The 22,634-nt window shown below is 39.1% G+C and overlaps 1 protein-coding gene across 1 annotated transcript in view; it reads left to right on the top strand.

Annotated features, from left to right (window-relative positions):
• LOC104612621 (Calcineurin-like metallo-phosphoesterase superfamily protein) overlaps positions 1-21,801 on the top strand; it is a 161,715-nt gene extending 139,914 nt beyond the window's left edge. Inside the window, exons 8-13 of the mRNA XM_010280107.3 lie at positions 1,699-1,733; positions 1,854-1,911; positions 2,034-2,108; positions 2,177-2,331; positions 2,412-2,678; positions 21,256-21,801. Of these exons, the coding sequence (XP_010278409.1) occupies positions 1,699-1,733; positions 1,854-1,911; positions 2,034-2,108; positions 2,177-2,331; positions 2,412-2,678; positions 21,256-21,505 (840 nt within the window). The 3' untranslated portion in view covers positions 21,506-21,801. The remainder of the gene's footprint in view (positions 1-1,698; positions 1,734-1,853; positions 1,912-2,033; positions 2,109-2,176; positions 2,332-2,411; positions 2,679-21,255) is intronic.
• The last annotated feature ends 833 nt before the right edge of the window (positions 21,802-22,634 follow it).

Genomic DNA, 22,634 nt, shown 5'->3' with positions numbered 1-22,634 from the left:
GGCTTCCCGGACAATCTTGGGAATGGAAACAGATGATAGCAATGATATAAAGTTGCGATGAGAAGCTGAAAGGTGGCAGCTGAAACATAGTAGGAAATAGGATGAGAGGTACAAGTGTGTTTACCTTTCTGCAAGGCAATAGGAAGATCAAGATCTAAGGGAGGAGAAGTAATGACAGGATCTGTCGGCGAGGGCTGAATTGGAGGAGGGGCCAGTGCTCTTTTGTGAGTATACACTTGTGTGATTGGTGGCCTCTCAGTAGTAACTGGCATGGGAGGTGAATCAGCAACTGGAATGGGAGCCACGGGAAAGGGATCTGCAACAGGGACGGGAAGAGGAACTACGACGGAAGGAGAAGAAACCACGGTATTTGAGAAAAAAGGAACTGATTCAAAGAAGGTGACATCGAAGCACACAAACGACTTATGGAATTTAGGGTTATAGCACTTATACCCTTTCTGAGTCCTCGAGTAGCCAAGGAAGATACACTTAGTAGCTCGTGCATCTAACTTGTCTAAACCAGGCCCCAAGTTTTGAACAAAACAAACACATCCAAAGACTCTTGGGGTGAGAGGGAACAGAGACAAGGTGGGAAACAACACCAAGAAGGGGGATTGAATTCCAAGGATGGACATGGGCATCCGGTTGATGAGAAAGCAGGATGTGAGGACGGCATCACTCCAAAAATGTTTTGGGACATTCATATTAAGCATCAAGGACCGATCAGTTTCAAGGAGATGTCGATTTTTCCGTTCAAGTACACCGTTTTGTTGTTGGGTGTAGGCACAAGAAGTTTGATGAATTATCCCATGGTGCTCTAAGTATTGCTGAAATGGTATTGAGGTGTACTCTTTGGCATTATCGGAGCGAAGAATTTTAATATGAACACCAAATTGGGTACGTATTTCAGCATAAAATTTTTGAAAAATAGAAAACAATTCACTGCGATCTTTCATAAGATAAATCCATGTCATCCTTGAAAAGTCATCAACAAAAGTTACAAAATACTTATAGCCATTGTATGACATCACTTTGATCAGACCCTAGACATCAGAATGAACTAAAGAAAAAGGACTCGAGACACGACTATCAACTCTTGGACTAAAAGAGACTCTAAGAAAGAAAAGGTAGGGAAAGGTAGGGAAGCCTATACAAAACCTTTTCTTTCAAATCAAACACAGCCTAAATAAAATTCCAACAACTTCTGTTCTATTTAATCACTCATTAAATCTACCTTTCAAAATCTTTCCTGGCCCATTGGCCAATGAAGACATAGCAATAGGATTTTCTTCATTTCCCATGACAGTACTTTTTACTTTCCATTAGGAAAAGGGAGACGACATTTTCAAAGCATTTCCTATGACTGTCCTACATCCTTCTTTCCCCCATGGAATTGTCATGTTTCTACAAATGAATTTTTATAGGAAAGTTGCTTCATTAATCCTTTCTTCTTTATATATGTACAAGATTTTCTTGTATGATTTTTCTCATTTATATTTCTAAAAGAAATCTCCTTCTAAACACCTAATGGGCTTGGATTCCAGCCCATATCTTGGTTGATGTACTGCATTCATGCCATTGCAGGTTAGAGATAGGGAAGATAAGGAAAAGAAAAAGGAAAAACATTATGGTCTATGAAATTAAATACATGTTATTCCTTCAGTAATGGCAGTTTATCTAATTTATATTGATCTCCAGAGGGTTTCACGAGCTGCTAATGGTCAAGAAATAATGTAAGATTTTAATCTTTCATTTTCCATTTGACTCTAATGTAAGTACATTTGTTAATAAAATATGGTACAAGTAAGATTATCTAGTTACCTTATGGTTTAACAGTTAATTTGTCAATACAGGTATCAAAATTATCTCAGTAAGGAAACATCAACGCTTTTACTGGACTTTATCAGACCTGTAAGTTCTCCTTTCTCTCATTCTTTGATGTCTTCCACGCTTGTCATCAAATTATGGTTGGAAAATGAAAATTTGCAAGTAGCCACATGTTACAATGATTTGATATCACAAATTTACAACAGGCACTTGTATTGTCTGGTCATGACCATGATCAGTGCATGGTGAACCACCTAGGAAAATATGGAACCATAACAGAGGTAAGCACCTAATAGTTGGGGGTTTTAGTTTTGGCTGAGAATGTCATCTCATTATGTTTGATACACAGCATACCGTAGGGACCTTGAGTTGGCAGCAGGGAAACTTGTATCCATCATTCATGCTACTGTCAGCAAGTATGGTGTTCTCAAACACAACCAATCCTGAAGATGCCCTGTCAACACAGCTTTGCTTTCTTCCTATGCAAACACACATTTACATATGGTATCATAATGGTAGTACACTTATGTCTTTGAAACTTTCTAATTAGATTCACTCTAATATACATTTCTCCAAATCATCAGGTACCTGTCTATATTCTTTGTAACCTTGATCGCGGTCCTCTTTTGGCCAACAAATGATTTGGACTTATGGCATCATTGCAATCACTTAATGGGATCCATCAGAAGAGCATTAACTCTTAACCTTTTAAAAAGTCGAGCTAAAGAGAAGAATGAAGATGAAAGCTGTGACTATGAGATGATTTGGGATGCTGAGGGATCAATGCATCTTGTCAAGAAAGTTTTGAAGATCCAACCTGGAAGCTCAAATGATTCTGGAATAGTGGGAAGGTGTGCATATTTTTATTTGTGGGTGTGTGTTGCATGTATGTAGGTTTTCATGTGCTAGAAGGTTCACTTAAGTCTGAATGCAAGTTTCTGCTTATTTGCATCTTCTTGTGTGTGCATCCCTTTATGAAGTTCGTACTTCGTCTTCTGCACATGCCAACGTAATGATGCAAATATATATTTGTGCATAATTCAGATTAGGATTCAGCACTTGGTCCTTATTTATTTGCACTAGTCATAAATCATAATCACCCTAGTTCTGATCGCCCACCCTTGAAAACCAGCTCTAGAGTTTCTCTTTGGGAATAGGGACCAAGAGAAACTTCTAGATAGATAAACTGAAGTTTGTCACATCATAAAAACCCACTTTCCAAAGATTTCCTACCCTAGTTCTGATCTCGTTATTTATTTGCACTAGTCATAAATCATAATCACCCTAGTTCTGATCACCCACCCTTGAAAACCAGCTCTAGGGTGTCTCTTTGGGAATAGGGACCAAGAGAAGCTTCTAGATAGATAAACTGAAGCTTCTCAGATCATAAAAACCCACTTTCCAAAGATCTCTTCCTTCTCTTTGGGATCGAACATCAATTGCAACAATTTGATAGATGGCTCATTGGGATGGACGTAGATGAACAATGCTCCCCCTAAAAACGTAAAGGAGGTTTACCCTTGTTAGAGTTGGTCGAGTAAGGGTAGATTAGTTTTCTCATTATGGTTTAAGTTATGATGATGTGGCAATTCTGTTTTGACTTTTGTAGTTCACTTGTCCCATACTTAAGTAGGGGCAGTTTTGACATTGTACTCTAATTACATTATAATACAGATTATGGCCAACTAGTAGGGTTTATCTCACTAATTCGACAGCTTTTTCTCTCTCTCTCTCTTTCTTTCTCTCAGAACAGGACTGGTTCGAACCACTAAAACAACCCTCATATGGCTCGAGAAAGAATGATTCAAATTTATGTATTGTATTTTATATATATATATATATATATATATATATTATGCCCTAAGTAGACTGTATGAAGTGAGTAGTCATTCGACTACTAGCAGGAGACTGCATAGGGGAGTTTTAGTTTCAGCTCATAGGTGGAGAACCAAGTATTGTTACAAGGTTCTTGGTGCTTCAGCTGCAGTACTATTACAAGTTTTTCAGTGCAGCCAGTGATGCTTTTCAGTTCAGATGTGAGTGGTAGCAGCCCTCCACAGTATTTCTTCTGCTTTAACAGGAAGAGTGCCCTTGGTTGGGCGATAAGAATTAGGCCCATAAAGAATATGGTAGATATAACAGCAGAAATAAAGCTACTTAAATAAAATAAAAACTAAGGCCCATTTGGCCCAATCTCTCTACACTCCCCCTCAAGTATGCATAGATGCCAATCATGCCCAACTTGCATACATAATGTTGTAGCTTTGTCTTGAGAACTCCCTTAGTCAAAAAAAAAAAAAAATCTGCTAGTTCTTCTAAAGCAATGAAAGGAAAACACACTTCCACTGTGACCACTCTCTCCCACATATAGTGTCTGTCTACCTCAATGTGCTTAGTTCTGTCATGCTGAATCGAATTATGAGCAATCTTAATAGTAGCCTGATTATTACAATATAACATCAAGAGCTTATCAAAAGAGATACCCATCTCATCTAGGAGAGATCTAAGCCATAGCAACTCTAAAACCCCATGGGCCATAGCCCTATAGTCTGCCTCAGCGGAAGATCTATCTACCATTGACTGCTTTTTACTTTTCTAGGAAACAATATTTCCAGCTACCATAGTACAATAACCCAATGTGGATCTGTCATCTATATTACCTTTCTAATCAGAATCTGTAATGGCCTCTAACTTCATATGGCCATGTTTGGCAAATAGTATGCCCTTCCCAGGAGTGTCCTTAAGATAACATAGCGTCCTATCTATAGAAGCCATATGTGTGTCTCTGGGGGATGCATGAATTGGCTAATTACACTTATAGCATATGAAATGTTTGAATGTGTTATACAAAGGTAAAGAAGTCTCCACAACAATCTCTGAAACACTCCCCTATCTAATCACCATCATCAGCTAAATACTTATGATTCACATCAATAGGGGTGGAGGCAGGTTTAGCACTAAGCTTCCCAGTCTTAGTGAGAAGGTCCAGCACATACTTTCATTGGGAAATGAAGATACCTTCTTTAGATGTAGCAACTTCAATGCCCAAGAAATATCTTAACCCCCCTAAGTCTTTGATCTCAAATTCAGAATTAAGGAACTCCTTGAGAGCATTAACTTCCTATGTATCACTGCCAGTAACAGCAATATCATCCATATAGACAATAAGAAATGTGACCTAAGTATTTCTCCTCTTAACAAAGAGGGTATGATCTGATTGAGTTTAAGTTTTTACGAACTAAACAAGAGCAGCCCTAAACCTGTCAAACCAAGCACATGGAGATTGCTTTAAGCCATAAAGTGGCTTCTTTAGTTTGCATTACCTTGCCTTGCATCTCCTTACCATACATACCAGGGAGAAGAGACATATAAACTTCTTTAGTGAGGTCACAATTCAAGAATGTACTCTTAACATCAAATTGATAGAGAGGTCAATCATTATGTATTTCTGTATTTTTGGATAATAGGGGTATTTTTGTCATTTTTGTGATTTTTTTGTGGGGTCCAATGATAGGGCTTAAATTGTCTAGTTATAGTTTGTTTATGTTTAAAATTTCAGAGTCATTGCATAAGTAGGATTAGAATTATTAAGTCTTCTTTGAATTGAAATAGGATATAACAGCTTAGTTTGAGTCCTATTAGGATTATTGATTCTAACAGTTCGACTCCTAAGACTATTATGAGTCTAACAGTTTGACTCCTAGGATTATTATGAGTTTAGAGTCTATAAATATGTATGGACGTTTTACACAAAGGCAATGAATCATATTGAGTTGTCTTTACTTTATGCTAGCTATGGTGAGTGATTCCCATGCCCTAGAGTGATTCTAGGCACCCTGTAAGTGATTCAAGGTATTTTCTCTCTTCTTTCTCTCCCTATTTTCTCTCTTATTCCTTTAAGAAGCCATTACATCCATTGACAGCCATAAAACTCTAATCAAGAAGGTCATTCAACATTCTCTAAGGACTAGAATTGAGCTGGTCCTACATCAGTTGGTATCAGAGTTAATGGTTTATTCACAATTTTCTCACAAAGTGGCCGATTCTATAGGCCTAGGGTATCTTCTAGACAATCTTAAAGGTCTAGAATCAATGATGATTGGGTTTCTGAACCATATGAAGGGCCTTCGGTTGACTTATTTGAGAAGATGGTGGAAGAAAACAAATCTAATAATGTTGGCTGTGGGAGCAAGGTTTTCAAACATGTTAGAAGAGAAAGGGAAATACCAGATTTCAAAGGAGATAATGATCTGCAAGCATTCTTTGATTGGGTTGCTGAACTAGAAGAACACTTTGATTGGCATGATATGCTTGACAAACAAAGGATTAGATTTGCATGCATGAAGCTGATGGGTCATGCTAAAGTATGGTGGAGAACTCTTGAGCAACAACTAGAAAATAGAGAGGCGATGATCCAATTATTAGTACATGGGCAGAGATGAAGAGGTGTTTGCAAGAAAAGTACATCCCACTAGAATTCCATGATGATCTATATATGGAGTTGACTAATTTCGAGCAAGCAGCAGATTACAACAAAGAACTTGAAGTCAAGGGGAAGCAGGTACAAAGTTGAAAAGAAAGTAGATGGTTCCTTGCATGTTGATGCCTATCCTGTAGTTGAAGTTGAGGATGAAGTTAGTGAAGAATTTCAAGCTATAGAAATTGTAAATATTAAAAATCAAGAGGGTGCAAGCCAAGAAAAAAAAACAATGGTTGCTGTAGTTTCCATCACCCATTATCAGCCTGAGGTTAATGATGAAGAAGAAATAGAAGAGGAGCAAGTTAAAGAAATTCAGGTACAAGATACAAATCTGTTGACTGTAGTAGATCCTAATAAGAAAGTGACTTTACCTTTCAAGTTCAACTAGAACTAATTCAAGAATTACAACCTGGCATAGCACAAGTTCCACCAACATCAACAATGGAAGGAGTCCTAGAGTTTGTTGAAGAACCAAGGATAGAAAAACACATAGAGATGGTGATTCCTAAGCTATAGGTCGAAGGAAAGGTTCCAAATGTTGCAGTTAAGAGTTTGGATAAGTGAGGTGAAGATTCATCACAATGGTTAGTTGATGAATTAAATGTTCAAAAAACTAATATTATCGATGATTTAACAAAGATGGTTAGAGAAGGCAGTGTTTCAGAAATACAGTTCTTTCAAGATCCTTTTCTAGTTTTGTGTGTGGCCTCTACTCTACATTCCAAGCATGTAGCTGTGGGATGTCCTACTCCCTTTGTAATTGGGGCATATCAACTTTTCATCCTCAAGTTCTTCAAAAATCAAGCACGAGTTTTTTTCAACCAGGGGTTGTAGGAGCTGAAGAGTCAAAATTGGTTTTTTATGACATTTTATGTATTTCTATGTTTTTGGACAGTAGGGGTATTTTTGTCATTTTTGCAATTTTCTATGGGGTCCAATGATAGGGCTTAAATTGTGTACTTATAGTTTGTTTATGTTTAAAATTTCAAAGTGATTGCATAAGTAGGATTAGGATTATTGATTCTAACAGTTCGACTCCTAAGACTATTATGAGTCTAACAGTTTGACTCCTAGGATTATTAGGAGTTTAGAGTCTATAAATATGTATGACATTTTACACAAAGACAATGAATCATATTGAGTTTTCTTCTACTTATGCTGGGCTATGGTGAGTGATTCCCATGCCCTAGAGTGATTCTAGGCACCCTGTTTGTGATTCTAGGTATTTTCTCTCTTCTTTCTCTCCCTATTTTCTCTCTATTCCTTTAATAAGCCATTATAGCCATTGATTGCCATAAAACTCTAATCAAGAAGACCATTCAACATTCTCTAAGGACTAGAACTAAGCTAGTCCTACATCACTTTGGTTCAAACTTATGTCTCTTGAAAATGGGAATGTGTATATAGCAAGTGCAACCAAAGACACGCAAAGGAATGGAGAAGACACCAATCCGAGGGAAGAGGACACTAAAAGGAGACTTAAACCCCAAGACTCGAGAAGGCATAGAGTTAATAAGGTAGGCAGTTGTTAAAACTGCATTGCCACAAAATTTCACAGGAATATAGGTAGCAAAAAAATACTTCTTGCAACTTCCACAATGTGTCTAATTTTCCTCTCCGCTACTGCATTTTGTTGTAAAATACAAGCACAAGAATTCTGAAGAACAACTCCAAATTTTTCAAAATAAGAGGTAAGATCCTTCTCAAAATATTCCTTAGCATTGTCTAATCGGAATATTTTGATCTAGGTATCAAGCTGGGTGAGTATATATTCATGGAACTATTGTTGAACTTTAGGCACATTAGAACGAGAGCACATAAAGATAGATCTAGGTATATCATAAAAAATCATCAATAAATAGGATGAAATATTTATAGCCACCCATACAAGGTAAACGATAAGGCCCCCACACATCAAAGTGAACAATATTAAAAGGAATAGATCTTTTATTACTTGCAAGATAAGTGTTCTTACAATGTTTCAAGAACTCACAAGACTCGCAATGAAAACTTGATAGACTCATTCCTTTAAATAATGCTAGAAACAACATTCTCACTGAAAAAAGGACAAATGACCCAAATGGGAATGACATAACTTAATGCGACTAGTTGACTCTAAAACAAAGGCAGTTCTCTGAAGTTGTACTTAGCTCTACTCAAGCATGTCTAACAGATATATCCCATTTGCCTCATGGCCACTCCCAATCACTTTTTGAGATTTCATGTCCTAAAAAACACAAATATGAAGGGAAAAATGTTACACTACAATTCAAGGATTTAGTTAAATGACTAACTAAAAACAATTGGTATTAAGCTTAGACACATGAAGGACAAATGATAAGGTTAGGGCATGTGAGGTCTTGGTGTCTCCCTTGCCTATGATAAGAGCAAGAAAGTCATCAACAAGGGATATTTTGTCTCAACCTGAAAGGAGTTGGTAGGAGGAGAATAAGTGTGAAACACTGGCCATATGGTTAGAGGCACTAGAGTCAATTATCCAAGGGATTTTACTATTACTTAAAATGGTTTGCAGTGGCACGAGTACCTAAGTGTGTATAAGCAGAGGAGGTAAAAATCTCTGAAGGAGTAGGTGGTGTAGTTGTAGACTCCAAGTGACGGATAATTCAGCCATATTTCTCATACTCAGCCCTGGTGGATGCAAGTTGCTCCACCATTGACTTAGACTCGGCCTTTGTTCACCTTGTGAGGAAGTGGCTACGTTACCCTTTCCACTCATTCATTTTACCACCATTTCCATTCTTGAATCTGGTAGGCATGAGCTCTGGATGCAGCTTCCAATAGGTGCCCTTAGTATGTTTGGTTTTCTTGCAGTATTCACTGTGAAGAATCCTGATATTGTACCTTATTACTATAGTCCTTGTTGTACATTATCATGTTATTTCTTTCTCTCTTATTTTCTCTTCTTTTCTTCTTTTCCCCACAAGGGCCTTTTTGTAAATACACATATGGTACTAGAGCAGGTTGCTCCACAGACTGTGTCTGCTCCGTGTCCACTCATATACCTCTCAAATATTACTTGTTTTTTGACTCATCGACTAAAGCTAGGGTTGTTTCAGTCAACCCTAATCCTGGTTACTCTGTCTGCAATTTCAGCAAGGGAGATCTTCATAGAACTCTTTGGGAAAACATATGTTCCAAGGGAAACTGTAACTGGTGTGTCACCCAAACCTGGTTTACCTACTCAATGCAGTTTCTGGAAATCTGCACATCAGGTTGGTGAATTGGACATTTCTGCTCAATTAGCTATCTTATTTTTTCTTGGGACCCTAGATTTGGTGTTGCCCAAGGGTACTCTCACTATTCACTCCCTAAACTACTCAGTTGCATTTCGTTATCAGTTCTAGAGAGTATTTCCTTTCTCTTCAGTTTGACAGCCTTGGAGCACTGCTGGTTTGGACTGTTACCACTTAGACCTATCAGGTTGGATCTGTTTTGGCTTTCTCTTTGAAGGATTTTGATTCCTCCATAGTATGGCAAATTGCTGTGGATTGTATAACTGAGGTGAATGACTATACATATCTGTGGATTGCTTCTGCCTTGCTGTCAAGGGTGTCTCTTCTGAAAGATCCTCTTGATTGATTGTTGGGATATTGATTTCAGCAGTTGCAAATCTCTGGATCAAGTGTAGTGATTAACAAACTTGGAAACTAGTTATCAGGGCTGTTACTTCACTTTTGAGATTATATTTCTTGATTAAAATGGCTGAAAAGGTGGACATTATTTCGATGAAGTTTGATGGAACTAACTACAGTATGTGGAAGTTCCATTTTGACTTCTCCGTTGAAGGAAAAGAGCTTGAAGGATACTTAAATAAGGCTGTTAATAAACTTGATGAATCAGACACTAAGGCATTTACACAATGGAAACTTGACAATGTAAAAATTGTCTCTTGGGTTCTTAGCTCTATTGTTTCTCACATTGCTATTCCTATGAGGAGAATGCAAACAGCCTATGAAATGTATTTTTATGTAAAGAAGGCTTATCATCAGTCTAATATGTCAAGACAGTATTAAATTGAGTCTGAAATATTTACCTATTGCCGGGGAGATAAAAAGATACCAGAATATTATACAGGTTTTCTTCACTTGTGGGCAGAATATGAATTAGTTCACATTGAGCCATCTAATTTAGCAATGAGTTAAGTATATACAGAAGCACTTTGAGAAGAGGAAGGTGAACGATTTCCTCATGAGATTGAGACCTAAATATGTCCAATATTCTGAGTAGGGGTACACTACCAGATTTAGATTTTGTGATGGGAGAATTGCTGAGAGAGGAGACTAGAGACTGCTGCAAATATGGAAGGAAAGAATTGTTGGATCTTCGACTCTATAGAGATAGATCGAATTGGAGTCACTCTCTCCAAGGGTATGTCTCCCAAGACTCCCGAAGAGATTGAGGGCATGAAAGAGGTTCCCTATTCCTCAGCCATAGGGAGCATCATGTATGCCATGCTGTGCACTCGTCCTGACATCTCTCAGGCAATGAGTGTGGTAAACATATACCAATCTAACCCAGGGCAGGAGCATTGGACCACTGTGAAAAACATACTAAAATACCTTGAAGGACAAAAGAGTTTTGTCTGGTATTCGATGGTAGTTCACTATAGATCTAAGGGTATACTAATGCTGATTTCCAGTCAGATTCAGATGATAGAAAGTCTACATCTTTTTATATCTTCACGATAGGATCGTGTGCTATTTGCTGGAAAAGCAGCAAATAGGGGTTCACGGTGGATTCCACAACCGAAGCCAAATACATTGCCGCAAGTGAAGCTGCCAAAGAAGCTGTTTGGATGAAGTTCATTCAGGAATTATGAGTAGTTCCATCCAGCACATCACCCATTCCATTGTTGTGTGACAACACTGGAGCCATTGCTCAGGCTAAGGAGCCACGAGCCCACTCGAAGTCGAAGCACATCGAGAGGAAGTACCATGTACTGCGGGAGATAGTTGGACGAGGGGACGTCCTGATTCAGAAGGTAGCATCAGCGGAAAATGTAGCAGACCCATTGACTAAGCCACTAGTCAATCTCTCCTCTTTGTCTCTCTGATTTAATCTATATATGCTGAAATAAAATACATGTAAAGATACAAGAGTGCCCTTAGTTGGGTGGCTGACTTAAAACATAAGCAAGAAATAAGAATTAGGCCCATAAAGAAAGCCCACCACAGCAGAAATAAAGCTACTTAAATAAAAGAAAAACTATGGCCCATTTTCCCAATCTCTCTACAAGGTGCCATCCTAGCTGTTGTGAATGAAAACTCCTTTCTCTATCATGTGTCCTAACCAAGATAAGTTCCCCTCTAGAGTCTTTGGTTGACTTTTTTTTATTCATGTCAAGGATTCTACACAGAGTTAGATACTAAAGCTCTTCATTGTGTCTTGGGTATTCACCTTTGCAAAAAGGGTACAAGTGTTATGATCCTATCTCTAGAAGAAAATTTGTCACCAAAGATGTTACCTTTTTTGAGTCACAAGCATTTTTTTTCACCTCCCTAAAATCCTCTTCAGGGGAGACTAGATGAGTAGAAGACTCCTTTTGTGGTTATTCTTCCCTCTGATATTCCATCTTCTCCCCTTGATCCTCCTAGTTCAAGCACCTACCCAAGTAATTCTAGTGAGACTCCTATGAATCCCGCTAATGCACCAGATGTAAGTATGATGGCATTGCTAATATTGAAAAGCAAATATATCTGAAAACCTACAGAAATTGAAAAAGGGTTCCCTTGGCTTATGATAGCAACCAACCAAACTACCAACTATAGAGTCTTAGGCTGATTGAATCAACCAATTTAGAGAAAACAAGAAAAAACTGACTTGTTGGGCGTCTTTTCCAGAAAAATAAAATAAAATAAAACTATCAGCTTCAGCTGATCAAAACAGCCTTCAAATAATCTTCAAACAGAGTTTGATAGTAATCAAAATACTTCTCAAACAATCCTCTAATCATCCAAGAAGCAAATTGAATCAGCAGCTAGTAGACATGGCCTGCTCTAATACCATGTCAATCTTCCAATTCATGAGAGAACCAAGGATCAAAATTTTGATACGATACGCCCCGTATCGAGTGTATTGTTTCGCATCTTTTGGGTCCTAAAACCCTCCTTTGGTTAATATATATATACACCCAGAAAACAATTTTTGAAAAAAAAAATTAAAAAATAGAAGTGGATGGTTTTTAGTACCGATACGCCTCTGCCAATACATAGGGGTGCATTGATACTTTGAACCATGGAGAGAACACCAAAGGTTTCAGGGATGTCTAATGTGATAATCGACCCCCACCCCAATGTGTCAAATATATATATATATATATATATATATATATATATATACACCCAGAAAACAATTTTTGAAAAAAAAATTAAAAAATAGAAGTGGATGGTTTTTAGTACCGATACGCCTCTGCCAATACATAGGGGTGCATTGATACTTTGAACCATGGAGAGAACACCAAAGGTTTCAGGGATGTCTAATGTGATAATCGACCCCCACCCCAATGAGTCAAATATATATATATATATATATACACCCATAAAACAATTTTTGAAAAAAAAATTAAAAAATAGAAGTGAATGGTTTTTAGTACCGATACGCCTCTGCCAATACATAGGGGTGCATTGATACTTTGAACCATGGAGAGAACACCAAAGGTTTCAGGGATGTCTAATGTGATAATCGACCCCCACCCCAATGAGTCAAATATATATATATATATATATATATATATATATATATATATTGTTAGAGTCGACTAAACAGGGGTAATTTAGTCTTTGTATGTCTCCTACATAGACAGGGGCATTTCTGTCTTTGTATATTTGTTTATCAATTCTAAATGAATGGTCGACTGGGTTGGACTTTAAGGACTACTCAGTTCAGCACTGTTCTTCTTCCTCCCCCTCCTTCTCTCCTCTCTCTCTTCTTTCTTCTTGGTTCGGCTGAAAACAAACATGGTATCAGAGTGCCACTGATAAAGGTCGATTGCAGCCTTCTTCGTTCTCCCTTCCATCTCCTTTCTTTTGTTTTTTTTCAGGTTTGCAAAATCTGGGTTAGAAGACTGCGACAAACCCAGGTTTCTGCTGCAGCTTCTAGGGTTTCGGTGGGTTGACCTCCGGTGACAGTGGACAAGTGCAACAGTTCGAGTGAACAGAAAAAGAGTTTTTTTTCGTGTGGACTGCTGTCACCATGTGTGACAGCTGTGGTGGTTGAGTAGGTGCAGTAGTGGTGGTCTGAACCCTCGAATGAGCAGTTTCAAGAGGGATTTTCTGTGTTTTTTTTTTCTGCCTGTTCACAGTACAGTAGTGTTCAAAGCGGCCGAATATATGTTAGGGCAAACTCATGTGACTATTAATGTGTTGGTGTGGTAGTTGAAGAACAGTAGTGCAGTGGTTGGAACCTCTTCTTCTTGTGTGTGTGACGGGCAGAACCAGTTTCGCAGATTGAAATAGCGTTGGTGGGTGATTCGAGTGGTGACCAGAAATTGAGTGTGATGATCACCTTTGATTTTTTGAGTGTCCAGATGACATCCATCAAACTCAATGGTGAAAACTATGTTCCATTGGCCAAGTTGATGGAAGTGTTTTTCAAGGCTGTTAGAGTACACAAAACAGGGGTATTTTGGTCATTTGGGTTTATCTTTTTGAGAGTGAAAGGTCTGTTTTATTTAAGTTTAAGTTATGTGTCCCATCACTTATGAGGGACAATATGGTCTTTCTTGTAACTATGTTATTGGAGATAAATACAAGTGGTCGACTAGAGAGATGACTGATTTTTCCTCTACTGGCCGAACCCTTCTTCTCCTTTTCTTCTTCTTCTTCTCCTTCTTCTCTACTTTAACCTAAGACTAAATAAGGTTTTCACATGGTATCAGAGCGCATGTAACAAGTTCAGATCTGCTCGTCTTGCTCTTTTATTCTAGTTTATCCAGTTTTTTTTTATCGCCCTCCTCTCTAGGGTTTTGCAGATTTCTCAAGAACCATTGGGAGATTAAGGGAAAGGTTGAAAAGGAGTGCTCGTTTTTCTCTGTAGGAGGCCTTCATGCCTCCGGTTTGTGGTGCAGTGGCTGTTTGTGGTGATTGGTAGGAAGCTCTCTATTTGATGGTATGAAGAGAGCAAGTTCGGGTGAACAGTGTTCAGCTGAGTACAAGTTGGTTCTGCAGAGTGCAATGTAAGTGTTTGGTTTAATGGCTAAGTGATTTCAGCCCTTGTATTTGGTGTGTGAGTGGTTCTACAGTATGCAGTAGAGGTGTTTGAATTAATGACTGAGTGATTTCAGCTTTTGTATTTGATGTGTAATGTGTATTTGAACAAGTTGGTGGTGCTGAAAGTGACAATTTTTGTGGAAGTGTGTGAGGTTGTGCTGAATATTTGAAGGTGAATACTCTACATATAGCAGTGATTTCTTTGTGAGGTAAGGTGAATTAGTTAAGATGGCATCGATTGTAGATGGGAATGACAATAAAACAGGCATTATGATTTCTCCAGATTACCTAAATGTTCAAATGACATCTATTAAGTTGAATGGTGAGAATTATGTGCCGTGGGAAAAATCTGTGGAGGTGTTTTTAAAGGCCAAGAAAAAAGTAAAACATGTGAGAGAGGAGAAACCCTCCTCTGATTCTCTAGGGTTTAGTGACTGGGAACAGGAAGATGCACAAATAATGACGTGGTTGTGGAATAGCATGGAACCAAAAATTAGCATGAACTTTATGTTCCTAGATACAGCTAAAGAAATCTGGGATCATGCTAAGAAACTGTATTCCGGGCAAGACAATACAAATAGGGTGTATCAGTTATACCAAGAGTACTTTAATCTGAAGAAAAGGCAGACAAAGCTTGGAGGAATACTATGCAAGTCTGAGGAATATCCGAAATGAGTTCAATGTGTATCATCCTCTGACACAGGATGTTCAGATTCAGCAACAACAGCGTGAGCAACTTGATGTTACAAGGTTTCTGGTGGGTTTGAAGGCTGAATATGAGTTTGTCCAAGCACAAATACTGGGGGAGTCTGCTCTTCCCTCACTTGAAGAAGTTTTTGCCCATCTTAGGAGGACATCTATTGAGTCTATAGAGCATTCTTCTCTCTCATACAGATCTGGTTTTGTGGTGACTAGAGGGGGAGACCGTGGAAATAGAGGTGGTGGTGGTGGTCGTGGACTTCCAGGTAGTTGTGGTGGTCCCATGTTTAGTCGTGCTGGTGGCCGGAGTGGAGGTCGGGACTCAAGGGGAGGTCGTGGTAAAGGAAGAAGTAATGCCCCTAGGAAGTGTACATACTGTGGATTAGAGGGGCACACAGTTAATTTCTACTATGATTTACAGGGTCCACCCAACACTTGGGATAACCATGCTGTGACTAAGGGTAGTGGTACAGCTACTAAAAGTCAGCAAACTGACCCGATCCCCTCCACATCTACTGGTGTTTCTGGGAAGGAGATGGTGAGTGTACCCCATGCAGTATATGAGCAATTCCTTCAGACATTTTCTCAGCAGAACACAGCTACCCTTCCCATTCAGGTAACCTTCACGCTGGATCATTGATTCCGGAGCCTCGGACCATATGTCTGGGACTCCTAATGTATTTTATTCTCTTTCTCGGTCCTCCACATCTCAAACAGTTACTCTTGCTAATGGTTCTACATCTCCCATCTGTGGTGTTGGTGATGTTGATCTCTCCTCCTTGTCTTTATCATCTGTTTTATATGTCCCCAAGTTCCCCTTTAACCTTATGTCTATTAGTAAATTAACCAAGTCACTTAATTGTTCCATAACCTTTTATCCCTCTTCTTGTGTGTTTCGGGATCTCAAGACGGGGATGAAGATTGGTGGAGGGCATGAGGCAGGTGGATTGTATTACCTTGATGGTGGTGGCCCTCTAGTAGCTTTTCAGTCGTCTCTTACTACTCTTCAATGGCACTGCAGACTTGGTCATCCTTCTCTCAAGGCTCTGAAGTTGTGGGTTCCTTCCTTGGGTCATCTTTCATCTTTGGATTGTGAATCATGTCAGCTTGGGAAACATCATAGAGTCTCTTTTAGTCAAGAGTTGATAGTCGTGTCTTGATTCTTTTTTCTTTAGTTCATTTTGATGCTTGGGGTCCGATCAAAATGATGTCATGCAATGGATATAAGTATTTTGTAATTTTTGTTGATGACTTTTCAAAGATGACATGGATTTATCTTATGAAAGATTGCAGTGAATTGTTCTCTATTTTTCAAAAATTTTATGCTGAAATACATACACAATTTGGTGTTCATATTAAAATTCTTCGCTCCGATAATGCCAAAGAGTACACCTCAATACCATTTCAGCAATACTTAGAGCACCATGGGATAATTCATCAAACTTCTTGTGCCTACACCCCACAACAGAACAGTGTAGCTGAACGGAAAAATCGACATCTCCTGGAAACTGCTCGGTCTTTGATGCTTAATATGAATGTACCAAAGCATTTTTGGAATGGTGTTGTCCTCACATCCTATTTTCTCATCAATCGGATGCCCATGTCCATCCTTGGAAGTCAATCCCCCTTCTCGGTGTTGTTTCCCACCTTGTCTCCGTTTCCTCTCACCCCAAGAATCTTTGGATGTGTTTGTTTTGTTAAAAACTTAGGGCCTGGTTTAGACAAGTTAGATGCACGAGCTACTAAGTGTATCTTCCTTGGCTACTCAATGACTCAAAAAGGGTATAAGTGCTATAACCCTAACTTCCATAAGTCATTTGTGTGCTCCGATGTCACCTTCTTTGAATTGGTTCCTTTTTTCTCGGATACTGTGGTTTCTTCTCCTTCCCCCGTAGTTCCTCTTCTCGTCCCTGTTGCGGATCCCCTTCCCGTGGTTCCCATTCCAGTTGTAGATTCACCTCCCATGCCAGTTACTATTGATAGGCCACCAATCAGACGAGTGTATACTCACAGAAAAGCACCAGCCCCTCCTCCAATTCAGCCCTCGTCAACAGATCCTGTCATTGCTTCTCCTCCCTTGGACCTTGATCTTCCTATTGCCCTACAGAAAGGTAAACGCACTTGTACTTCTCATCCTATTTCACACTATGTTTCAACTGCTCACCTTTCTGCTTCTCATTGCAACTTTATATCATTGCTATCATCTATTTCCATTCCCAAGACTGTCTAGGAAGCCCTTACCTCCCCAGGGTAGCAGCAAGCCATGGAAGAAGAACTCTCTACTCTACAACACAATTACATGTGGGAGCTCACTGCTCTTCCTCCTGGTAAGCATGTTGTTGGGTGGAAGTGAGTCTACACAGTGAAGTATCTTCTAGATGGCAATGTGGAGTGATTGAAGGCCAAGTTAGTGGCCAAGGGCTATTCTCAGTTGTATGGTGTGGACTATATGGAGACATTTTCTCCTGTGGCTAAAATTGGTTCAGCTCTGGTGTTGATTTCATTAGTTGCTATGTATGATTGGCCTTTTGTGCAACTTGACATCAAAAATGCTTTCCTACATGGTGATCTCATTGAGGAAGTGTATATGGAGCAACCGCCAAGGTTTGTTGCTCAGGGGGAGGATGGTAAGGTTTGTAGACTCAAAAAGGCAATTTATGGACTGAAACAATCTCCACGCGCATGGTTTGGCAGGTTCAGTGAAGTAGTGAAAGACTTTGGGATGAAACAGTGTCAAGTAGACCATTCTGTGTTCAGCCATGACTCAAAAGATGGGAAAATCTTGCTAGTGGTGTATGTGGATGATATTGTCATAACTGGGAGTGACAGTAATGGGATTGACAGGTTGAAGAAATTCTTACAGGACCACTTCAATATGAAAGATTTGGGTAACCTGAAGTACTTCTTGGGAATAGAAGTTGCAAGGTCAAGGCATGGAATTAACTTATGTCAAAGAAAATATGTTCTTGACCTACTTGAAGAAACAGGACTGTTAGGTGCTAAACCTACAGAGACTCCTGTGGAACTTAATGTCAGGTTGGGTGTTGATGCAGGTGAAGAGCTTGATGATCCTGGAAGATACAGGAGGTTGGTGGGAAAGTTGAATTATTTGACTATTACCCAGCCAGATATATCATTTGTTGTGAGTATGGTGAGTCAGTTTATGCAATATCCTTGGATTCCTCATTGGGAAGCAGTTCTAAGGATTGTTAGGTACCTGAAGGGTGCTCCAGGTCGTGGTTTACTATACCAAAGTGGAGGGACTCTTGAAATAGTAGGGTATACAGATGCTGGTTGGGCTGGTTCTATATCAGACAGGAGATCAAGTATAGGGTATTGTACTTTCCTTGGTGGCAATCTTGTAACTTGGAAGAGCAAGAAACAAACAGTGGTGGCAAGGAGTAGTGCAGAAGCTGAGTACAGAGCTATGGCTCATACCACATGTGAACTAGTATGGTTGAAGAACTTGCTACCAGAGATGGGGTTCTCGGTTGACAAACCCATGAGACTATACTGTGATAACAAGTTGCTGTTCGCATCTCTTCCAACCCAGTCTTCCATGAGAGAACCAAGCATATTGAGGTCGATTGTCACTTTGTGAGAGAGTAAGTGATAAGTGGAGTGATAACCACATCTCATGTGAGCTCAGGAAATCAATGGGCAGATCTCTTTTCAAAGGGATTGTCTCGGGGCAGAGTAGATTATATTTGTGACAAGCTGGGACTATATGACATATACTCTCCAGCTTGAGGGGGAGTGTTAGAGTACACAAAACAGGGGTATTTTGGTCATTTGGGTTTATCTATTTGAGAGTGAAAGGTTTGTTTTATTTTAGTTTAAGTTATGTGTCCCATCACTTATGAGGGACAATATGGTCTTTCTTGTAATTATGTTGTTGGAGATAAATACAAGTGGGTCGACTAGAGAGAGGACTGATTTTTCCTCTACTGGTCGAACCCTTCTTCTTCTTCTCCTTTTGTTCTTCTTCTTCTTCTTCTCCTTCTTCTCTACTATAACCTAGGACTAAATAAGGTTTTCACAAAGGCTAAGAAGAAGAAATTGAAACATGTGCGGGAGGAGAAACCGAGTGCTGAATCCCCGGGTTTTAGTGATTAGAAGCAAGAGGATGCTCAGATCATGACGTGGTTGTGGAACAATATGGAGCCTAAAATCAGTGTTAATTTCATGTTTTTAGATGTAGTAAGGGATATATGGGAACATGCAAAGAAACTCTATTCTGGACAAGACAACACTACAAGGGTTTATCAATTTTATTAGGAATACTTTAGTTTGCAACAGGGAAATCAGACTCTTGAAGAATATTATGCCAGTATGAAAAATCTTCGGAATGAACTTAATGTCTATCATCCCTTAACTTCGCACGTCAAAATTCAGTAGCAACAAAGGGAACAACTAGATGTTACACGGTTCTTGGTGGGACTCAAAGCAAAGCATGAACCTGACAGAGCATAGATATTAGGGGGATCTGCTCTCCCTACTCTAGAAGAAGTGTTTGCCCCTCTTCGCAGGATTTCTCTTAGCCCCACAGAGAGTAACATAACTTCCGACAGATCAGCACTTGTTAGCTCTCGAGGTGGTTCTTATGGGCACAGAGGAGGTGGCCATACAGTTAAGGGAGGCCGTGATAACCCTATGGGTGGTCGTAGCAGTGGAGGAGGTCGTGATTCTAGGGGAGGCCGTGGCAGAGGAAGGGGGAGCACAACTAGGAAGTGCACACATTGAGGGAGAGAAGGGCACACAGTTAACTTCTGCTATGATCTGCATGGCCCACCATCCACATGGGCTAATCATGCAGCTGTTGGTGGTAGTGAAGTCAGTGATACTCAACCAGTTGGTCCAATATCTTCTACAGTCACAACTACTTCTGGGAAGGAGGTGATGAGTATTCCAAGAGAGGAGTATGAGAGATTCCTTCATGCCACTTCACATTAGAACACCGCCGCCCTCTCTCATTCAAGTATAGCTTGCCTAGCATCCAAACCCTCACACCCTGGATAATTGACTCTGGAGCCTCTAATCACATGACCAGGACTCCAGGTGTGTTTTCCCTTCCATCCTAAGGGGGAGTGTTAGAGTTAACTAAACAGGGGTAATTTAGTCTTTGTATGTCTCCTACATAGACAGGGGCATTTCTGTCTTTGTATACTTGTTTATCAATTCTAAATGAATGGTCGATTGGGTTGGACTTTAAGGACTACTCAGTTCGACATTGTTCTTCTTCCTCCTCCTCTCCTCTCTCTTCTTTCTTAAATGGCTAAAGGATAAATATAAAAAATTACAAAAGAACCCTTAAAGGGCTGAAAGATAAAAGGAAGAAAATACTAACTACAGTACATCAAGTGTCTCCCCACTGCATTGATTGAGCTGTATTGACTAAGCCTCTTCAAGAAGCTATCTAAAATAGCTTCACTAGAAAGTTGATTTTGCAGCTCATATAGCCTGTTTTTGGCTTTCCGGATTTTTCACCAAACATGGATTCATGGCTTTCCATGTGGGGCCTACCTTGCAACACCAGAAGCTGCTGCGCTAAAGCCCTCCCAAATGGGCACTAATAAAAAAAAGGGGGCAGATCAACCTCATAGCTGTTTTCTTTTCCTTTGCTCTGTTTTTTTATTATTCTCTCTAAATGTATCATTATTTAGATGTTAATAGTTTTCTGCATGCAATTGCTATATTGAATTATTATTTTATTGCAATTTTTTGTTTGAATGTTGATATTCATAGATATAAAATGCCAGTCTTTTGGATGTGATGATTTTAACATTTTTTGACATAAAACCCGTTGTTATTAAAGAAAATTTCTGTTTTTCAATTTGTATGCTTGTCCGGTATATAAACTGGGAAGTTAAACTAAAATTTAAGCTTTCTCTTTGTCAAATTCATCACCACAGCAACTAAGTATTTCAGTCACCTAGAACCGCTTAGATTCCTTGACAACAATGCAGATTTCTTCAAATTACATTGGCAACATGGAATTTAATTGCATCTGTTTGGTTGCAGGGGTAATGCTGTAGTGAGGTCTACAGCAAAGAAACAGATCTCTCATGAGACAGATGCATCTTGTAGTGTAGATTTAAATTCTGATATTAGGCTGGATGCCATCTGTAAATTACCACCCAGATTAAACAAGCCAAGGACAAAGGTGGTGACTGTACGACTATTCCAAGCATTCCAAATGCTTATGGTCATTGCTGCTGTAAATATCCCTCTTTACATGATGTTGCTGTTTAAGGATTGGATTGATTTGTGATGTTGGAAACTTAGGGGTAATAATTAAGTTGGGTTTGCATTTCTCCCTTGCTTAGTCAATAAACTGGAATGGCTATGGGTCTGTAGAGTAACATCAGACAGGATGTTATAGAAGTTGGGAATTGAGGATACAAGGCACTGTAAGTTAAATTGTTATTGTTGGTTGTGGATGGTTACCATGCAATCATCAAGGTGCAGTTACTTGACACTGCACATTATTACATGGTTTAAGAAAGACAGTGTATATTGAACTGTTATTTGAAACTTCAAATAATTATTAACTCTATAGTTTTGCAATTCACAGTTGATATCAGTAGATGGTAATTATGCAGGTTCAGCCAAATGATTATTTTAGGGTGGGACTCTGTTGATTGTTTTCACAAGTCTTTCTCATCAAAATTAGTTTTAAACCAGGTTGCCCACAGGAAATAAAGAAATTAAGAAATCAGGTAAGCCTCAAGGTGATGGTAACCAATGGTTTCTGGAGTGGTGTTTCACGCCTGTTGCTAGGTTAAGATTTCATTCAATCAAGTTTAATTCAGAAACATGTGGCATACAGCACCTACATCCCAAGTTTCCTTAGGAACTTAGGACAGGATCCATGGTAGAATCTCTTTACAGGAATGCATGTACATCTAAGGAGCTGAATTGGTTTTTCCCGGGATTTTATCATTGTAAAAAACATGACATTGGATTTTACAGAGTGGAGAACAAGTGCTCCAGATTATAATGTTGGGAATTAATGGCAAAAGGATATATTGAAAGTATTTGTTAGGCCTTATACCTGATCAGTATAAGATATTAGTGGGCTTATTTATAGGCCCATCTGATATGGATGAATTCTAAGATAAAGCAAAGAAAGCACAAAGGAGACATACAAGATTTATATAGAGGTTCGGCAAAAACCCCTACCTACGTTTTTTATCTCATGCACCTTTTAAGGATTTTCACTAACCAAACTAGCCAAAATTCTCAAGCACCAATAAAGCCTTACAACCATTGGTTTTTCAAGCCTGCTACAACCTCGGATAGACTTAGGAATGCTACCCAAACTTAGTAGAATTCCACAAGTGCCTGCAAAATATAACCTGACAAATCTTCAAGGTCTCTACCAAACCCTTAATGGTGTT

Source organism: Nelumbo nucifera, chromosome 8 (genome assembly GCF_055504915.1).
Source record: "Nelumbo nucifera cultivar China Antique chromosome 8, China Antique-T2T, whole genome shotgun sequence".
Taxonomy (NCBI): Eukaryota; Viridiplantae; Streptophyta; class Magnoliopsida; order Proteales; family Nelumbonaceae; genus Nelumbo; species Nelumbo nucifera.
Note: the sequence above shows the minus strand (reverse complement) of the source record. Positions and strands in the feature narration are given on the sequence as shown.